Source organism: Nansenia antarctica (assembly GCF_963989245.1).
Source record: "Nansenia antarctica genome assembly, chromosome: 2".
Lineage (NCBI taxonomy): Eukaryota > Metazoa > Chordata > Actinopteri > Argentiniformes > Microstomatidae > Nansenia > Nansenia antarctica.
Window position 1 is genome coordinate 3691533 of NC_137675.1, and position 18996 is coordinate 3710528.

At 45.6% G+C, this 18996-nt stretch overlaps 1 protein-coding gene across 1 annotated transcript in view; it reads right to left on the bottom strand.

Annotated features, from left to right (window-relative positions):
- Positions 1-228: 228 nt before the first annotated feature.
- The window catches only part of LOC308151815 (ADP-ribosylation factor-binding protein GGA2-like), a gene marked incomplete at both ends in the record, with an annotated part of 32836 nt that continues 14068 nt past the window's right edge, over positions 229-18996 (bottom strand). The window contains 5 exon segments of the mRNA XM_080524705.1: positions 229-393; positions 839-1008; positions 4290-4394; positions 13958-14204; positions 14917-15057. Of these exon segments, the coding sequence (XP_080380831.1) occupies positions 229-393; positions 839-1008; positions 4290-4394; positions 13958-14204; positions 14917-15057 (828 nt within the window).

Consider the following 18996-nt stretch of genomic DNA (forward strand, 5'->3'; position numbering starts at 1 on the left):
GTTCTAGTGTTCTGGGTTCTAGTGTTCTGGGTTCTAGTGTTCTGGGTTCTAGTGTTCTGGGTTCTAGTGTTCTGGGTTCTAGTGTTCTGGGTTCTAGTGTTCTGGGTTCTAGTGTTCTGGGTTCTAGTGTTCTGTGTTCTAGTGTTCTGTGTTCTAGTGTTCTGGGTTCTAGTGTTCTGGGTTCTAGTGTTCTGGGTTCTAGTGTTCTGTGTTCTAGTGTTCTGGGTTCTAGTGTTCTGTCTGGGTAGCACAGTTTGATTGACACGCAGGCCGCACACTCACTCTCTGGGGATTGGCCAGGGTCAGGATCTGAGAGATGGCGGAGGGGGGCAGGAGGGGGCTATAGGGGGGGAGGTCCGTCCCTGACGACGGCTGCAGCCTCACCTTCATGGTCTGGAGGATAAAGTCATCAATCACTCATTTGATTTACTGTATAATTGATCATAATTTATGAACTATACAGTATTGATTATACATTAATTAATTAAGAATAATTATTATAATTATGATTAAGACATAAATATACCATTGATAAGCCACAGAGGGTAGGATGGGTGAGAGAAGAGGATAGAGACAGTAGAGACTGACAGGAAGGATGGGTGAAAGAGAGAGAGAGAGGAGGATAGAGACAGTAGAGATTGACAGGAAGGATGGGTGAAAGAGAGAGAGAGGAGGATAGAGACAGTAGAGATTGACAGGAAGGATGGGTGAGAGAGAGAGAGGAGGATAGAGACAGTAGAGACTGACAGGAAGGATGCGATTTGCGATTATGTGGTATGCGCAGTAGTGTGCTATGCCCTCCCCCCATTGGCCATATTTGGACATCCTTATGCGTTACCTTGGGAACAGCCGCCTGAAACAGGACGTCTCGGACAGGAAGCACCGAGGTGTTCACCGTGGAGACGATCACCACGGCGATGGCGGGGTGCCCAGCGGGGGGGTCCCTGGCGAAATGGAGGGAGACGTGGACGCCGCCCTGGTAGTACACCGTGATTGGCTTCAACCGACCTATCAGAGACAACCAGGAAGTGAATACCCTAGGTGTCCCAGCAAAGAGAGCAGGCGACTAGCGAAGGTCGGATACTGAGGTCAGGAGAAGATGACCTACCATGTTACTCCTCTCTTGTGTACGGCTGCTTCAAGAAGTTGTTTTCAAACTTTAACACTAGAACAGCTATTATACCTACTATAAGAGCCGCCCCGAGGGTCTTTACAATGGGAAGCTGCTACTTACACACAACGACCACTAGTTGGCCAGCTTGTAAATTAGCCTGCTTCCTACACAGAAAAACTGCAAAATAGCTTTATACTAGCTTATCCTGATGTGATTTAGAAAATGTAAGAATACTCGGTGGTAGAACACACATATCTAGGAAAAGTCATGAAAGGAGGGTCCTGAAATGTGATCTATTTTGATCTATTCTAAGATATATATTTTATATTTTTAATATATATAAAAAATAAATAAATAAATACTCACAGGGTCAAATGACCCCACCCATGGCTGTTCTAGTGTTAATGACCCCACCCATGGCTGTTCTAGTGTTAATGACCCCAGCCATGGCTGTTCTAGTGTTAAATGACCCCACCCATGGCTGTTCTAGTGTTAAATGACCCCATTCATGGCTGTTCTAGTGTTAAAGACCCCACCCATGGCTGTTCTAGTGTTAAATGACCCCACCCATGGCTGTTCTAGTGTTAATGACCCCAGCCATGGCTGTTCTAGTGTTAAATGACCCCACCCATGGCTGTTCTAGTGTTAAATGACCCCACCCATGGCTGTTCTAGTGTTAATGACCCCATCCATGGCTGTTCTAGTGTTAAGAACAATACATTAAAGACTCACTGGGTCTGATGGAGTCCAGAGGTACGTGGACGTCGGCAAGGGACGCCGGCTGATGATGCAAGCCCTCCTGTTTCCATGGCGATCCCCACGGCGGCGTCTGTTGACTCGTGATTGGCTGATTCTGAAGGAATGCCCTGACAGGAAGAAGGAAGTAATGAGTAGTCAAATTACGTGGGTCGACGTGATGTGGTAACTATCTTATTCATGCTTATGACCACCACTCCATCTCTCCATCCAACCATCCACCCCATCCATCCATCCACCCCATCCACTCATCCATCCATCCCCATCCATCCATCCATCCACCCCATCCACCATCTCACCCACCCACCCATCCATCCACCCATCCACTCATCCATCCATCCATCCATCCACCCACCCATCCATCCACCCATCCACTCATCCATCCATCCATCCATCCACCCATCCATCCATCCATCCATCCATCCATCCATCCACTCATCCATCCATCCATCCATCCACCCATCCACTCATCCATCCATCCATCCATCCACCCACCCATCCATCCACCCATCCACTCATCCATCCATCCATCCATCCACCCATCCATCCATCCATTCATCCATCCATCCATCCACTCATCCATCCATCCATCCATCCATCCATCCACCCATCCACTCATCCATCCATCCATCCACCCATCCATCCACCCATCCATCCATCCACTCATCCATCCATCCATCCATCCATCCATCCATCCATCCATCCATCCACCCATCCACTCATCCATCCATCCATCCATCCATCCACCCATCCACTCATCCATCCATCCATCCATCCATCCATCCATCAATCCACTCATCCATCCATCCATCCACTTATCCATCCATCCATCCACCCATCCATCCACCCACCCATCCATCCACCCATCCACTCACCCATCCATCCACCCATCCACTCATCCATCCATCCATCCATCCATCCACCCATCCATCCATCCATCCATCCATCCACCCACCCATCCATCCATCCATCCACTCATCCATCCATCCATCCATCCACCCATCCATCCACTCATCCACTTATCCATCCATCCATCCACCCATCCACTCACCCATCCATCCACCCATCCACTCATCCATCCATCCATCCATCCACTCATCCATCCATCCATCCACTCATCCACTTATCCATCCATCCATCCACCCATCCATCCACCCACCCATCCATCCACCCATCCACTCATCCATCCATCCATCCATCCACCCATCCATCCATCCATCCATCCATCCACCCACCCACCCATCCATTCATCCATCCATCCATCCATCCACTCATCCATCCATCCATCCATCCATCCACTCATCCATCCATCCATCCACTCATCCATCCATCCATCCATCCATCCACCCATCCACTCATCCATCCATCCATCCATCCACCCATCCATCCACCCATCCATCCATCCATCCATCCATCCACTCATCCATCCATCCATCCATCCATCCACCCATCCACTCATCCATCCATCCATCCACCCATCAATCCACTCATCCATCCATCCATCCACTCATCCACTTATCCATCCATCCATCCACCCATCCATCCACCCACCCATCCATCCACCCATCCACTCATCCATCCATCCATCCATCCATCCACCCATCCATCCATCCATCCATCCATCCATCCACTCATCCATCCATCCATCCAGCCATCCATCCTCACCAGGAGTCTGTCCCATTCCGGGCTATCAGTGAGACGTCACTGCCTTCAGACACCCCCGCAGTTAGAGAATGGTCTCTCCCTTCAGACACCCCCGCAGATAGAGAATGGTCTCTCCCTTCAGACACCCCCGCAGATAGAGAATGGTCTCTCCCTTCAGACACCCCCGCAGATAGAGAATGGTCTCTCCCTTCAGACACCCCCGCAGATAGAGAATGGTCTCTCCCTCCAGCCTCAGTCCCCCTCACACAGTCTCCTTCACTCAGCTGAAATAACGGGGGGAGGGGTGTTAAAAAAAAGAACAAAACAGGACATAATGTGGATACAAATGCTTGACTCGGTATCCAAGTGAACTGGTACCTGGATTAGCTCTTCATAGTACGTCCTTGACCCCTTCAGACCTTGTGTGGGAATTGGCTTATCCAATCCTAGATGAATTGGAAGATTTTTGGGACATTTTGGACATTTAGCAGAAGCAGATGCTTTTATCCAAAGTGGATGACAAACGTACTTAAACTTGTACTTAAGTACTTTTAAGAAAATAACTAAGACAGGCGGACGGACAAACAGATGGTAAAAAAAAAAAGAATGTACAGAAGGACAGAAAAAGGGAGGAGGTACACACCTAACGCTGTGAGCTCCTGGTCCACGAGGGAGAGGAGGTTGCTGTCCAGACGAGGGCGGGAGGGCGGGGAGGAGAGGGGGGAGGAATCCTGGGGGAGGCAGGGGGGAGGGGGGGAGGAATCCTGGGGGAGGCAAGGGGGAGGGGGGTGTGTGTCGGCTTGTCTGTGCGTCCGAGGGGAGTCCAGTGCTGACAGGTCGATGAGGTGGTAGCTCTTGACAGGACTGGTGGGCTCTGGAACTACAGACACAAACAACCATCTGGCTCTGGAACTACAGACACAAACAACCGTCTGGCTCTGGAACTACAGACAGAAACAACCGTCGGGAATGAAAAACCATGTTGCAAACGCTAGAACCAAGACTGCTTGAACCCAGAACACTAGAACCTACTGTAGAACACTAGAACCTACTGTAGAACATTAGGATCTACTGTAGAACACTAGAGCCTAGAACCCAGAACACTAGAGTACAGAACACTAGAACCCAAAATGCCTGTACGATACAGCACAGAGCTGGGTCAATCCTCCACCATAGCTTCATAGAAACCGTGGTGCAAGTGAGAAAGCTGTATCTAAGCCGTATCTAAGCAGGCACCACCGTACAGCCCAGCTGAGCTCTGCCAACCCCTGTGAAGCCCCCTAGGGTGGATAGAAGTCCTCTGAGGTGTTTCGATTTTTATTTTATTTTACCAGGCGAGACAATTAAGAACAAAATTCTTATTTACAATGCCAGCCTGCCTCATAAGGGGAAAGGGGAGGAGGGCTGAAAGATAAAACATGTTCAAAACAAAGCACTTAAAACCACAATTAAATCGACAATTAAATGAGATGCCACAAAACAACAATAAGCATTAAACACTAAGTCCTAAGTTTAGAAGTCCTCTGAATGAATGAATGAATGAATGAATGAATGAATGAATGGTCTTTATTGTCATTGCTATAGTACAGGTACCAAACAACGACATTTGGGAGGGGTGGCTCCCCTGGTGCTAGGAAAGAAAAAAAAACAACTAAAAAAACAAGAAGGGAAAGGAGCTGGTTTACATAAATAAAGGCTATGTACACTATCCACTATACTATACTGTACAGATAAGACGACTAGGGTTGTCATATTGCACATAGTGTTATTGCACATTCATTTAAAGTGTCGCAGTTTGCAGGCTTGAAATGTACACATTTGTGCCTCAGCACTACACCTGATTTTTTCAATCCAGCAGCTGCCATCAAGCTGCCTCTGAGGTGTGTAGAAGCTTCCTAGAGTGTTTAGAAGCTTCCTAGAGTGTTTAGAAGCTTCCTAGAGTGTTTAGAAGCTTCATAGAGTGTTTAGAAGCTTTCTAGAGTGTTTAGAAGCTTCCTAGAGTGTTTAGAAGCTTCCTAGAGTGTGTAGAAGCTTTCTAGAGTGTTTAGAAGCTTTCTAGAGTGTTTAGAAGCTTCCTAGAGTGTTTAGAAGCTTCCTAGAGTGTTTAGAAGCTTCCTAGGGTGTTTAGAAGCTTCCTAGAGTGTTTAGAAGCTTCCTAGAGTGTTTAGAAGCTTCATAGAGTGTTTAGAAGCTTCCTAGAGTGTTTAGAAGCTTCCTAGAGTGTTTAGAAGCTTCATAGGGTGTTTAGAAGCTTCCTAGAGTGTTAAGAAGCTTCCTAGAGTGTTTAGAAGCTTCCTAGGGTGTTTAGAAGCTTCCTAGAGTGTTTAGAAGCTTCCTAGAGTGTTTAGAAGCTTCCTAGAGTGTTTAGAAGCTTCCTATAGTGTTTAGAAGCTTCCTAGAGTGTTTAGAAGCTTCCTAGAGTGTGTAGAAGCTTCATAGAGTGTTTAGAAGCTTCCTAGAGTGTTTAGAAGCTTCCTAGAGTGTTTAGAAGCTTCCTATAGTGTTTAGAAGCTTCCTAGAGTGTTTAGAAGCTTCCTAGAGTGTTTAGAAGCTTCCTAGAGTGTTTAGAAGCTTCCTAGAGTGTTTAGAAGCTTCCTAGAGTGTTTAGAAGCTTCCTAGAGTGTTAAGAAGCTTCCTAGAGTGTTTAGAAGCTTCCTAAGGTGTTTAGAAGCTTCCTAGAGTGTTAAGAAGCTTCATAGAGTGTGTAGAAGCTTCCTAGAGTGTTTAGAAGCTTCATAGAGTGTTTAGAAGCTTCCTAGGGTGTTTAGAAGCTTCCTAGAGTGTTTAGAAGCTTCCTAGAGTGTTTAGAAGCTTCCTAGAGTGTTTAGAAGCTTCCTAGAGTGTTAAGAAGCTTCATAGGGTGTTTAGAAGCTTCCTAGAGTGTTTAGAAGCTTCCTAGAGTGTTTAGAAGCTTCCTAGGGTGTTTAGAAGCTTCATAGAGTGTTTAGAAGCTTCATAGAGTGTTTAGAAGCTTCCTAGAGTGTTTAGAAGCTTCCTAGAGTGTTTAGAAGCTTCCTAGGGTGTTTAGAAGCTTCATAGAGTGTTTAGAAGCTTCCTAGAGTGTTTAGAAGCTTCCTAGAGTGTTTAGAAGCTTCCTAGAGTGTTTAGAAGCTTCCTAGAGTGTTTAGAAGCTTCCTAGAGTGTTTAGAAGCTTCATAGAGTGTTTAGAAGCTTCCTATAGTGTGTAGAAGCTTCCTAGAGTGTTTAGAAGCTTCCTAGAGTGTTTAGAAGCTTCCTAGAGTGTTTAGAAGCTTCATAGAGTGTTTAGAAGCTTCCTATAGTGTGTAGAAGCTTCCTAGGGTGTTTAGAAGCTTCATATAGTGTTTAGAAGCTTCCTAGAGTGTTTAGAAGCTTCCTAGAGTGTTTAGAAGCTTCCTAGAGTGTTTAGAAGCTTCCTAGAGTGTTTAGAAGCTTCCTATGGTGTTTAGAAGCTTCCTAGAGTGTTTAGAAGCTTCCTATAGGGTGTTTAGAAGCTTCTTAGAGTGTTTAGAAGCTTCCTAGAGTGTTTAGAAGCTTCCTAGAGTGTTTAGAAGCTTCATAGAGTGTTTAGAAGCTTCCTAGAGTGTTTAGAAGCTTCCTATGGTGTTTAGAAGCTTCCTAGAGTGTTTAGAAGCTTCCTAGAGTGTTTAGAAGCTTCCTAGAGTGTTTAGAAGCTTCCTAGAGTGTTTAGAAGCTTCCTAGAGTGTTTAGAAGCTTCCTAGAGTGTTTAGAAGCTTCCTAGGGTGTTTAGAAGCTTCATAGAGTGTTTAGAAGCTTCCTAGAGTGTTTAGAAGCTTCCTAGAGTGTTTAGAAGCTTCCTATGGTGTTTAGAAGCTTCATAGAGTGTTTAGAAGCTTCCTAGAGTGTTTAGAAGCTTCCAAGAGTGTTTAGAAGCTTCATAGAGTGTTTAGAAGCTTCCTAGAGTGTTTAGAAGCTTCATAGAGTGTTTAGAAGCTTCCTAGAGTGTTTAGAAGCTTCCTAGAGTGTTTAGAAGCTTCATAGAGTGTTTAGAAGCTTCATAGAGTGTTTAGAAGCTTCATAGAGTGTTTAGAAGCTTCCTAGAGTGTGTAGAAGCTTCCTAGAGTGTTTAGAAGCTTCATAGAGTGTTTAGAAGCTTCCTAGAGTGTTTAGAAGCTTCATAGAGTGTTTAGAAGCTTCATAGAGTGTTTAGAAGCTTCCTAGAGTGTTTAGAAGCTTCCTAGAGTGTTTAGAAGCTTCCTAGGGTGTGTAGAAGCTTCATAGAGTGTTTAGAAGCTTCCTAGAGTGTTAAGAAGCTTCCTAGGGTGTTTAGAAGCTTCCTAGAGTGTTTAGAAGCTTCCTAGAGTGTTTAGAAGCTTCCTAGAGTGTTTAGAAGCTTCCTAGAGTGTTTAGAAGCTTCATAGAGTGTTTAGAAGCTTCCTAGAGTGTTTAGAAGCTTCATAGAGTGTTTAGAAGCTTCCTAGAGTGTTTAGAAGCTTCCTAGAGTGTTTAGAAGCTTCCTAGAGTGTTTAGAAGCTTCCTACAGTGTTTAGAAGCTTCATAGAGTGTTTAGAAGCTTCATAGAGTGTTTAGAAGCTTCCTAGAGTGTTTAGAAGCTTCCTAGGGTGTTTAGAAGCTTCCTAGGGTGTTTAGACGCTTCCTAGAGTGTTTAGAAGCTTCCTAGAGTGTTTAGAAGCTTCCTAGAGTGTTTAGAAGCTTCCTATAGTGTTTAGAAGCTTCATAGAGTGTTTAGAAGCTTCCTAGAGTGTTTAGAAGCTTCCTAGAGTGTTTAGAAGCTTCCTACAGTGTTTAGAAGCTTCATAGAGTGTTTAGAAGCTTCATAGAGTGTTTAGAAGCTTCCTAGAGTGTTTAGAAGCTTCCTAGGGTGTTTAGAAGCTTCCTAGGGTGTTTAGACGCTTCCTAGAGTGTTTAGAAGCTTCCTAGAGTGTTTAGAAGCTTCCTAGAGTGTTTAGAAGCTTCCTATGGTGTTTATAAGCTTCATAGAGTGTTTAGAAGCTTCCTAGAGTGTTTAGAAGCTTCCTATAGTGTTTAGAAGCTTCCTAGGGTGTTTAGACGCTTCCTAGAGTGTTTAGAAGCTTCCTAGGGTGTTTAGAAGCTTCCTAGAGTGTTTAGAAGCTTCCTAGAGTGTTTAGAAGCTTCCTAGAGTGTTTAGAAGCTTCCTAGAGTGTTTAGAAGCTTCCTAGAGTGTTTAGAAGCTTCATAGAGTGTTTAGAAGCTTCCTAGAGTGTTTAGAAGCTTCCTAGGGTGTGTAGAAGCTTCCTAGAGTGTTTAGAAGCTTCCTAGAGTGTTTAGAAGCTTCCTAGGGTGTTTAGAAGCTTCCTAGAGTGTTTAGAAGCTTCATAGAGTGTTTAGAAGCTTCCTAGGGTGTTTATAAGCTTCATAGAGTGTTTAGAAGCTTCCTAGAGTGTTTAGAAGCTTCCTAGAGTGTTTAGAAGCTTCCTAGAGTGTTTAGAAGCTTCCTAGAGTGTTTAGAAGCTTCATATGGTGTTTAGAAGCTTCCTAGAGAGTTTAGAAGCTTCCTATAGTGTTTAGAAGCTTCCTAGAGTGTTTAGAAGCTTCCTAGAGAGTTTAGAAGCTTCCTAGGGTGTTTAGAAGCTTCCTAGAGTGTGTAGAAGCTTCCTAGAGTGTTTAGAAGCTTCCTAGAGTGTGTAGAAGCTTCCTAGAGTGTTTAGAAGCTTCCTAGATTGTTTATAAGCTTCCTAGAGTGTGTAGAAGCTTCCTAGAGTGTTTAGAAGCTTCCTAGATTGTTTATAAGCTTCCTAGGGTGTTTAGAAGCTTCCTAGAGTGTTTAGAAGCTTCCTAGAGTGTTTAGAAGCTTCCTAGAGTGTTTAGAAGCTTCCTAGAGTGTTTAGAAGCTTCATATGGTGTTTAGAAGCTTCCTAGAGAGTTTAGAAGCTTCCTATAGTGTTTAGAAGCTTCCTAGAGTGTTTAGAAGCTTCCTAGAGAGTTTAGAAGCTTCCTATAGTGTTTAGAAGCTTCCTAGAGAGTTTAGAAGCTTCCTAGGGTGTTTAGAAGCTTCATAGAGTGTTTAGAAGCTTCATAGGGTGTTTAGAAGCTTCATAGGGTGTTTAGAAGCTTCCTAGAGTGTTTAGAAGCTTCCTAGAGTGTTTAGAAGCTTCCTAGAGTGTTTAGAAGCTTCATAGGGTGTTTAGAAGATTCCTAGAGTGTTTAGAAGCTTCATAGAGTGTTTAGAAGCTTCCTAGGGTGTTTAGAAGCTTCCTAGAGTGTTTAGAAGCTTCATATAGTGTTTAGAAGCTTCCTAGAGTGTTTAGAAGCTTCCTAGGGTGTGTAGAAGCTTCCTAGAGTGTTTAGAAGCTTCATAGAGTGTTAAGAAGCTTCATAGGGTGTTTAGAAGCTTCATAGAGTGTTAAGAAGCTTCCTAGGGTGTTTAGAAGCTTCCTAGAGTGTTTAGAAGCTTCATAGGGTGTTTAGAAGCTTCCTAGAGTGTTAAGAAGCTTCCTAGAGTGTTTAGAAGCTTCATAGAGTGTTAAGAAGCTTCATAGAGTGTTAAGAAGCTTCATAGAGTGTTAAGAAGCTTCCTAGGGTGTTTAGAAGCTTCCTAGAGTGTTAAGAAGCTTCCTAGAGTGTTTAGAAGCTTCATAGAGTGTTAAGAAGCTTCATAGAGTGTTAAGAAGCTTCATAGAGTGTTAAGAAGCTTCCTAGGGTGTTTAGAAGCTTCCTAGAGTGTTTAGAAGCTTCCTAGGGTGTTTAGAAGCTTCCTAGGGTGTTTAGAAGCTTCCTAGAGTGTTAAGAAGCTTCCTAGAGTGTTTAGAAGCTTCATAGAGTGTTAAGAAGCTTCATAGAGTGTTTAGAAGCTTCATAGAGTGTTAAGAAGCTTCATAGAGTGTTTAGAAGCTTCATAGAGTGTTTAGAAGCTTCATAGAGTGTTAAGAAGCTTCATAGAGTGTTAAGAAGCTTCCTAGGGTGTTTAGAAGCTTCCTAGAGTGTTTAGAAGCTTCATAGAGTGTTTAGAAGCTTCCTAGAGTGTTTAGAAGCTTCCTAGAGTGTTTAGACGCTTCCTAGAGTGTTTAGAAGCTTCCTAGAGTGTTTAGAAGCTTCCTAGAGTGTTTAGAAGCTTCCTAGAGTGTTTAGAAGCTTCCTAGGGTGTTAAGAAGCTTCCTAGAGTGTTTAGAAGCTTCCTAGGGTGTTTAGAAGCTTCCTAGAGTGTTTAGAAGCTTCCTATGGTGTTTATAAGCTTCCTATAGAGTGTTTAGAAGCTTCCTAGAGTGTTTAGAAGCTTCCTATAGAGTGTTTAGAAGCTTCCTAGGGTGTTTAGAAGCTTCCTAGAGTGTTTAGAAGCTTCATAGAGTGTTTAGAAGCTTCCTAGAGTGTTTAGAAGCTTCCTATAGAGTGTTTAGAAGCTTCCTAGAGTGTTTAGAAGCTTCCTATAGAGTGTTTAGAAGCTTCCTAGGGTGTTAAGAAGCTTCATAGAGTGTTTAGAAGCTTCCTAGGGTGTTTAGAAGCTTCATAGAGTGTTTAGAAGCTTCCTAGAGTGTTTAGAAGCTTCCTAGAGTGTTTAGAAGCTTCATAGAGTGTTTAGAAGCTTCCTAGAGTGTTTAGAAGCTTCCTAGGGTGTTTAGAAGCTCCCTAGAGTGTTTAGAAGCTTCCTAGAGTGTTTAGAAGCTTCATAGAGTGTTTAGAAGCTTCCTATAGTGTTTAGAAGCTTCCTAGGGTGTTAAGAAGCTTCATAGAGTGTTAAGAAGCTTCCTAGAGTGTTTAGAAGCTTCCTATAGTGTTTAGAAGCTTCCTAGGGTGTTAAGAAGCTTCATAGAGTGTTAAGAAGCTTCCTAGAGTGTTTAGAAGCTTCCTAGAGTGTTTAGAAGCTTCCTAGAGTGTTTAGAAGCTTCCTAGAGTGTTTAGAAGCTTCCTATAGGGTGTGTAGAAGCTTCCTAGGGTGTTTAGAAGCTTCCTAGAGTGTTTAGAAGCTTCATAGAGTGTTTAGAAGCTTCATAGAGTGTTTAGAAGCTTCCTAGAGTGTTTAGAAGCTTCCTAGAGTGTTTAGAAGCTTCATAGAGTGTTTAGAAGCTTCATAGAGTGTTTAGAAGCTTCCTAGAGTGTTTAGAAGCTTCCTAGAGTGTTTAGAAGCTTCCTAGAGTGTTTAGAAGCTTCCTAGGGTGTTTAGAAGCTTCATAGAGTGTTTAGAAGCTTCCTAGAGTGTTTAGAAGCTTCATAGAGTGTTTAGAAGCTTCCTAGAGTGTTTAGAAGCTTCATAGAGTGTTTAGAAGCTTCCTAGGGTGTTTAGAAGCTTCATAGAGTGTTTAGAAGCTTCCTAGAGTGTTTAGAAGCTTCCCAGAGTGTTTAGAAGCTTCCTAGAGTGTTTAGAAGCTTCCTAGAGTGTGTAGAAGCTTCCTAGAGTGTTTATAAGCTTCATAGAGTGTTTAGAAGCTTCCTAGAGTGTTTAGAAGCTTCCTAGAGTGTTTAGAAGCTTCCTAGAGTGTTTAGAAGCTTCATAGGGTGTTTAGAAGCTTCCTAGGGTGTTAAGAAGCTTCCTAGAGTGTTTAGAAGCTTCCTAGAGTGTTTAGAAGCTTCATAGAGTGTTAAGAAGCTTCCTAGAGTGTTTAGAAGCTTCCTAGGGTGTTTAGAAGCTTCCTAGAGTGTTTAGAAGCTTCCTAGAGTGTTTAGAAGCTTCCTAGAGTGTTTAGAAGCTTCATAGAGTGTTTAGAAGCTTCCTAGAGTGTTTAGAAGCTTCCTAGAGTGTTTAGAAGCTTCCTAGAGTGTTTAGAAGCTTCATAGAGTGTTAAGAAGCTTCATAGAGTGTTTAGAAGCTTCATAGAGTGTTAAGAAGCTTCATATAGTGTTTAGAAGCTTCCTAGAGTGTTTAGAAGCTTCATAGAGTGTTTAGAAGCTTCATAGAGTGTTTAGAAGCTTCCTAGAGTGTTTAGAAGCTTCCTAGAGTGTGTAGAAGCTTCCTAGAGTGTGTAGAAGCTTCATAGAGTGTTTAGAAGCTTCCTAGGGTGTTCATAAGCTTCATAGAGTGTTTAGAAGCTTCCTAGAGTGTTTAGAAGCTTCCTAGAGTGTTTAGAAGCTTCATATAGTGTTTAGAAGCTTCCTAGAGTGTTTAGAAGCTTCATAGAGTGTTTAGAAGCTTCATAGGGTGTTTAGAAGCTTCCTAGAGTGTTTAGAAGCTTCATAGAGTGTTTAGAAGCTTCCTAGAGTGTTTAGAAGCTTCCTAGGGTGTTTAGACGCTTCCTAGAGTGTTTAGAAGCTTCCTAGAGTGTTTAGAAGCTTCCTAGAGTGTTTAGAAGCTTCCTAGAGTGTTTAGAAGCTTCCTAGGGTGTGTAGAAGCTTCCTAGAGTGTTTAGAAGCTTCCTAGAGTGTTTAGAAGCTTCCTAGAGTGTTTAGAAGCTTCCTAGGGTGTCTAGAAGCTTCCTAGAGTGTTTAGAAGCTTCATAGAGTGTTAAGAAGCTTCCTAGAGTGTTTAGAAGCTTCCTAGAGTGTGTAGAAGCTTCCTAGGGTGTTTAGAAGCTTCATAGAGTGTTAAGAAGCTTCATAGAGTGTTAAGAAGCTTCCTAGAGTGTTTAGAAGCTTCCTATGGTGTTTAGAAGCTTCATAGAGTGTTTAGAAGCTTCATAGAGTGTTTAGAAGCTTCCTAGAGTGTTTAGAAGCTTCCTAGAATGTTTAGAAGCTTCCTAGAATGTTTAGAAGCTTCCTAGGGTGTTTAGAAGCTTCCTAGAGTGTTAAGAAGCTTCCTAGAGTGTTTAGAAGCTTCCTAGAGTGTTTAGAAGCTTCCTAGAGTGTTTAGAAGCTTCCTAGAGTGTTTAGAAGCTTCCTAGGGTGTGTAGAAGCTTCCTAGAGTGTTTAGAAGCTTCCTAGAGTGTTTAGAAGCTTCATAGAGTGTTTAGAAGCTTCCTAGAGTGTTTAGAAGCTTCCTAGAGTGTTTAGAAGCTTCCTAGGGTGTTTAGAAGCTTCCTAGAGTGTTTAGAAGCTTCCTATAGTGTTTAGAAGCTTCCTAGGGTGTTTAGAAGCTTCCTAGAGTGTTTAGAAGCTTCCTATAGTGTTTAGAAGCTTCCTAGAGTGTTTAGAAGCTTCCTAGAGTGTTTAGAAGCTTCCTAGAGTGTGTAGAAGCTTCCTAGGGTGTGTAGAAGTCCTCTGAGGTGTGTAGAAGCTTCCTAGAGTGTTTAGAAGCTTCCTAGAGTGTTTAGAAGCTTCCTAGGGTGTTTAGAAGCTTCATATAGTGTTTAGAAGCTTCATAGAGTGTTTAGAAGCTTCCTAGAGTGTTTAGAAGCTTCCTAGAGTGTTTAGAAGCTTCCTAGAGTGTTTAGAAGCTTCCTAGGGTGTTTAGAAGCTTCATAGAGTGTTTAGAAGCTTCCTATAGTGTTTAGAAGCTTCCTAGAGTGTTTAGAAGCTTCCTATAGTGTTTAGAAGCTTCCTAGGGTGTGTAGAAGCTTCCTAGGGTGTGTAGAAGCTTCATAGAGTGTTTAGAAGCTTCATAGAGTGTTTAGAAGCCCTCTGAGGTGTGTAGAAGCCCCCTGCCCCACTGCGTACCGCTGTTCCTGGGGTCCTCCCCTCCCGCGAGGCCGTTGGTTCCTCTCCTCACGGTGGCCTGCTCCTTGTGGATGTTCAGGGCCTCCTCCTTGTGGATGTTCAGGGCCAGGGTCTTGTAGATGTTGACGGCCAGGGTGAGCTCGTCGTTGGCCTGGAGGATCCGGGCCAGCGTGTCGTCGTCCGTGCCGGGGGCGCTCGCCAGGCGGAACAGGTTGGGCCTCAGCCTATCACAGCGCTCGTACAGGGCCTTCAGGTCGGACAGGGCAGCAGAGGGTGTCTGGGGGTCAGGGGTCAGGGTACAGAAGGGTGGCTGGGGTTAGGGGTCAGGGTTAGGGTCAGGGTTCGGGTTAGGATCGGGGTTAGGGGTCAGGGTTATGTTTAGGGTACCAAAGGATGTCTGGGGGTCAGGTATAGGGTCAGGGTTGGGGTCAGGTCAAGGGTCAGAGTTGGGGTCAGGTCTAGGGTCAGAGTTGGGGTCAGGTCTAGGGTCAGAGTTGGGGTCAGGTCTAGGGTCAGAGTTGGGGTCAGGTCTAGGGTCAGAGTTGGGGTCAGGTCTAGGGTCAGGGTCGGGGTCAGGTCTAGGGTCAGGGTCGGGGTATCTGTACACGGAATGTTGTCTCATTCCGGGCATTACAATGAGCCCGCACACACACACACACACACACTGAGTACCCACACCCACCCACCCACCCACCCACCCCCCCACACACACACACACACACACACTGAGTACCCACACCCACCCACACACCCACCCACCCACCCACCCACACACACACTGAACACACACACACACACACACACTGAGTACCCACACCCACCCAAACACCCCCCCCCCCCCCACACACACACACACTGAACACACACCCACACCCAAACACCCCCCCCCCCACACACACACCCCCACACTGAACACCCACACCCCACACACACACACCCACACCCACACACCCACCCACCTTCATGTGCATGTCTGCGTGTGGTGACATGTGTGTTCCAGTCCTGTGTTGGTCCAGCAGGTCTCTGAGCTGCCTGGTGCTGCTGCTCACCTCCTCCAGCGTGGACACACACCTACACACCTTCTCTGCCCTGTCCTGCTCCTGCATAGACACACAGCAGGGTTACACACACACACACACACCTACACACCTTCTCTGCCCTCGCCTGCTCCTGCATAGACACACAGCAGGGTTACACACACACACACACACCTACACACCTTCTCTGCCCTGTCCTGCTCCTGCATAGACACACAGCAGGGTTACACACACACACACACACACACACACACACACCTACACACCTACACACCTTCTCTGCCCTGTCCTGCTCCTACATAGACACACAGCAGGGTTACACACACACACACACACACCTACACACCTTCTCTGCCCTGTCCTGCTCCTGCATAGACACACAGCAGGGTTACACACACACACACACACACCTACACACCTTCTCTGCCCTGTCCTGCTCCTGCATAGACACACAGCAGGGTTACACACACACACACACACACACACACACCTACACACCTTCTCTGCCCTGTCCTGCTCCTGCATAGACACACAGCAGGGTTACACACACACACACACACACCTACACACCTTCTCTGCCCTGTCCTGCTCCTGCATAGACACACAGCAGGGTTACACACACACACACACACCTACACACCTTCTCTGCCCTCGCCTGCTCCTGCATAGACACACAGCAGGGTTACACACACACACACACACCTACACACCTTCTCTGCCCTGTCCTGCTCCTGCATAGACACACAGCAGGGTTACACACACACACACACACACACACACACACACCTACACACCTTCTCTGCCCTGTCCTGCTCCTGCATAGACACACAGCAGGGTTACACACACACACACACACACACACACACACACACACACACACACCTTCTCTGCCCTGTCCTGCTCCTGCATAGACACACAGCAGAGTTACACATACACACACACCTACACACCTTCTCTGCCCTGTCCTGCTCCTACATAGACACACAGCAGGGTTACACACACACACACACACACACACACACACACACCTACACACCTTCTCTGCCCTGTCCTGCTCCTACATAGACACACAGCAGGGTTACACACACACACACACACACACACCTACACACCTTCTCTGCCCTGTCCTGCTCCTACATAGACACACAGCAGGGTTACACACACACACACACACACACACACACCTACACACCTTCTCTGCCCTGTCCTGCTCCTACATAGACACACAGCAGGGTTACACACACACACACACACACACCTACACACCTTCTCTGCCCTGTCCTGCTCCTACATAGACACACAGCAGGGTTACACACACACACACACACACACACCTACACACCTTCTCTGCCCTGTCCTGCTCCTGCATAGACACACAGCAGGGTTACACACACACACACACACACACCTACACACCTTCTCTGCCCTGTCCTGCTCCTACATAGACACACAGCAGGGTTACACACACACACACACACACACACCTACACACCTTCTCTGCCCTGTCCTGCTCCTACATAGACACACAGCAGGGTTACACACACACACACACACACCTACACACCTACACACCTTCTCTGCCCTGTCCTGCTCCTACATAGACACACAGCAGGGTTACACACACACACACACACACACACACACCTACACACCTTCTCTGCCCTGTCCTGCTCCTGCATAGACACACAGCAGGGTTACACACACACACACACACACACACACACCTACACACCTTCTCTGCCCTGTCCTGCTCCTACATAGACACACAGCAGGGTCACACACACACACACACACACACACACACACACACCTACACACCTTCTCTGCCCTGTCCTGCTCCTACATAGACACACAGCAGGGTTACACACACACACACACACACACACACACACCTACACACCTTCTCTGCCCTGTCCTGCTCCTACATAGACACACAGCAGGGTCACACACACACACACACACACACACACCTACACACCTTCTCTGCCCTGTCCTGCTCCTACATAGACACACAGCAGGGTTACACACACACACACACACACACACACCTACACACCTTCTCTGCCCTGTCCTGCTCCTACATAGACACACAGCAGGGTTACACACACACACACACACACACACACACCTTCTCTGCCCTGTCCTGCTCCTACATAGACACACAGCAGGGTTACACACACACACACACACACACACACACACCTACACACCTTCTCTGCCCTGTCCTGCTCCTACATAGACACACAGCAGGGTTACACACACACACACACACACACACACACACCTACACACCTTCTCTGCCCTGTCCTGCTCCTACATAGACACACAGCAGGGTTACACACACACACACACACACACACACACACCTTCTCTGCCCTGTCCTGCTCCTGCATAGACACACAGCAGGGTTACACACACACACACCTACACACCTTCTCTGCCCTGTCCTGCTCCTGCATAGACACACAGCAGGGTTACACACACACACACACACACCTACACACCTACACACCTTCTCTGCCCTGTCCTGCTCCTACATAGACACACAGCAGGGTTACACACACACACACACACACACACACACACACACACACACACACCTTCTCTGCCCTGTCCTGCTCCTGCATAGACACACAGCAGGGTTACACACACACACACACACCTACACACCTACACACCTTCTCTGCCCTGTCCTGCTCCTACATAGACACACAGCAGGGTTACACACACACACACACACACACACACACACACACACACACACACACACCTACACACCTTCTCTGCCCTGTCCTGCTCCTACATAGACACACAGCAGGGTTACACACACACACACACACACACCTACACACCTACACACCTTCTCTGCCCTGTCCTGCTCCTGCATAGACACACAGCAGGGTTACACACACACACACACACACACACACACACACCTACACACCTTCTCTGCCCTGTCCTGCTCCTACATAGACACACAGCAGGGTTACACACACACACACACACACACACACACCTACCAGGGTTTCCGTTAGAAAAATTTGCCGTCGGACATCGTGTCCGGGAAGAATTCGATTTACCGGACAAACGTGATATATTCCGGTCATCATATTAAAATATAATAAAATAAAAAAAAATCTAAATCATATTTTTTTTTTACAAATCTAATATAGCTGTTTGTCGCGGTGATTACTGTTGTGTAGCGGCCTATATATGCCATTTAATGTCTATTTCTCATCCGATACGATTAGATGGGAGCTATATAATATATAATAATATAACATGATTTGACGCATGCGCGCTATGCCATGCGTCAAATCCAGCGCTGAACGGGTCCAGCGCTGAACGGGCGCCTCACTGGGAACTGAACAGACAGCATCGATCAATGAACGGACTCCACATTACGTTAACTGAAGTTTGTTAAATTGATTGGGATTAATGTGAGTTTTCTATTTTCTCTTTCCAGTTTTACCCTTTTTTTTAATCAATAAAACAACGTCATTTCTATAACCAGGGGGGTGTTCCATCGACGTCGCTGGAGGAAAGTCTGGGCTTGTTTTGACAAGTCTCGCGAGATCTATCAATATATGCCTGGATATTTTTAAGAGTCTCGCGGGACTTGGCGAAGTAGGCCTAGGTTTTCCTTTGGCAACGTTGATGGAACACCCCCCAGGTCTCGCTGGTTGGGAAGGCATTTCGTTTAGCTGCCTGTCAAATCATACTTAGGGGATAGCCCTGTAAGCTCATACGGGTCTGTATGTCGTCCTGAAGACCGGCTGTTAGATCATATCGCTGAAGTTTGTCTCCATCTTAGTGTAAATGTTGTCCGTTTCGTTTGTTATCCTTGTTATTGTGCGATAAAGTTAAGGCTTTCCGCTTCCTAAATTTCGTTGTTTGGTACCTGTACTGTAGCAATGACAAATAAAGTCCATTCCATTCCATTCGGGCCACCATTTTCAGCTGGGCACCGGACACACACACACTCGTGCACGCGCGGCACTG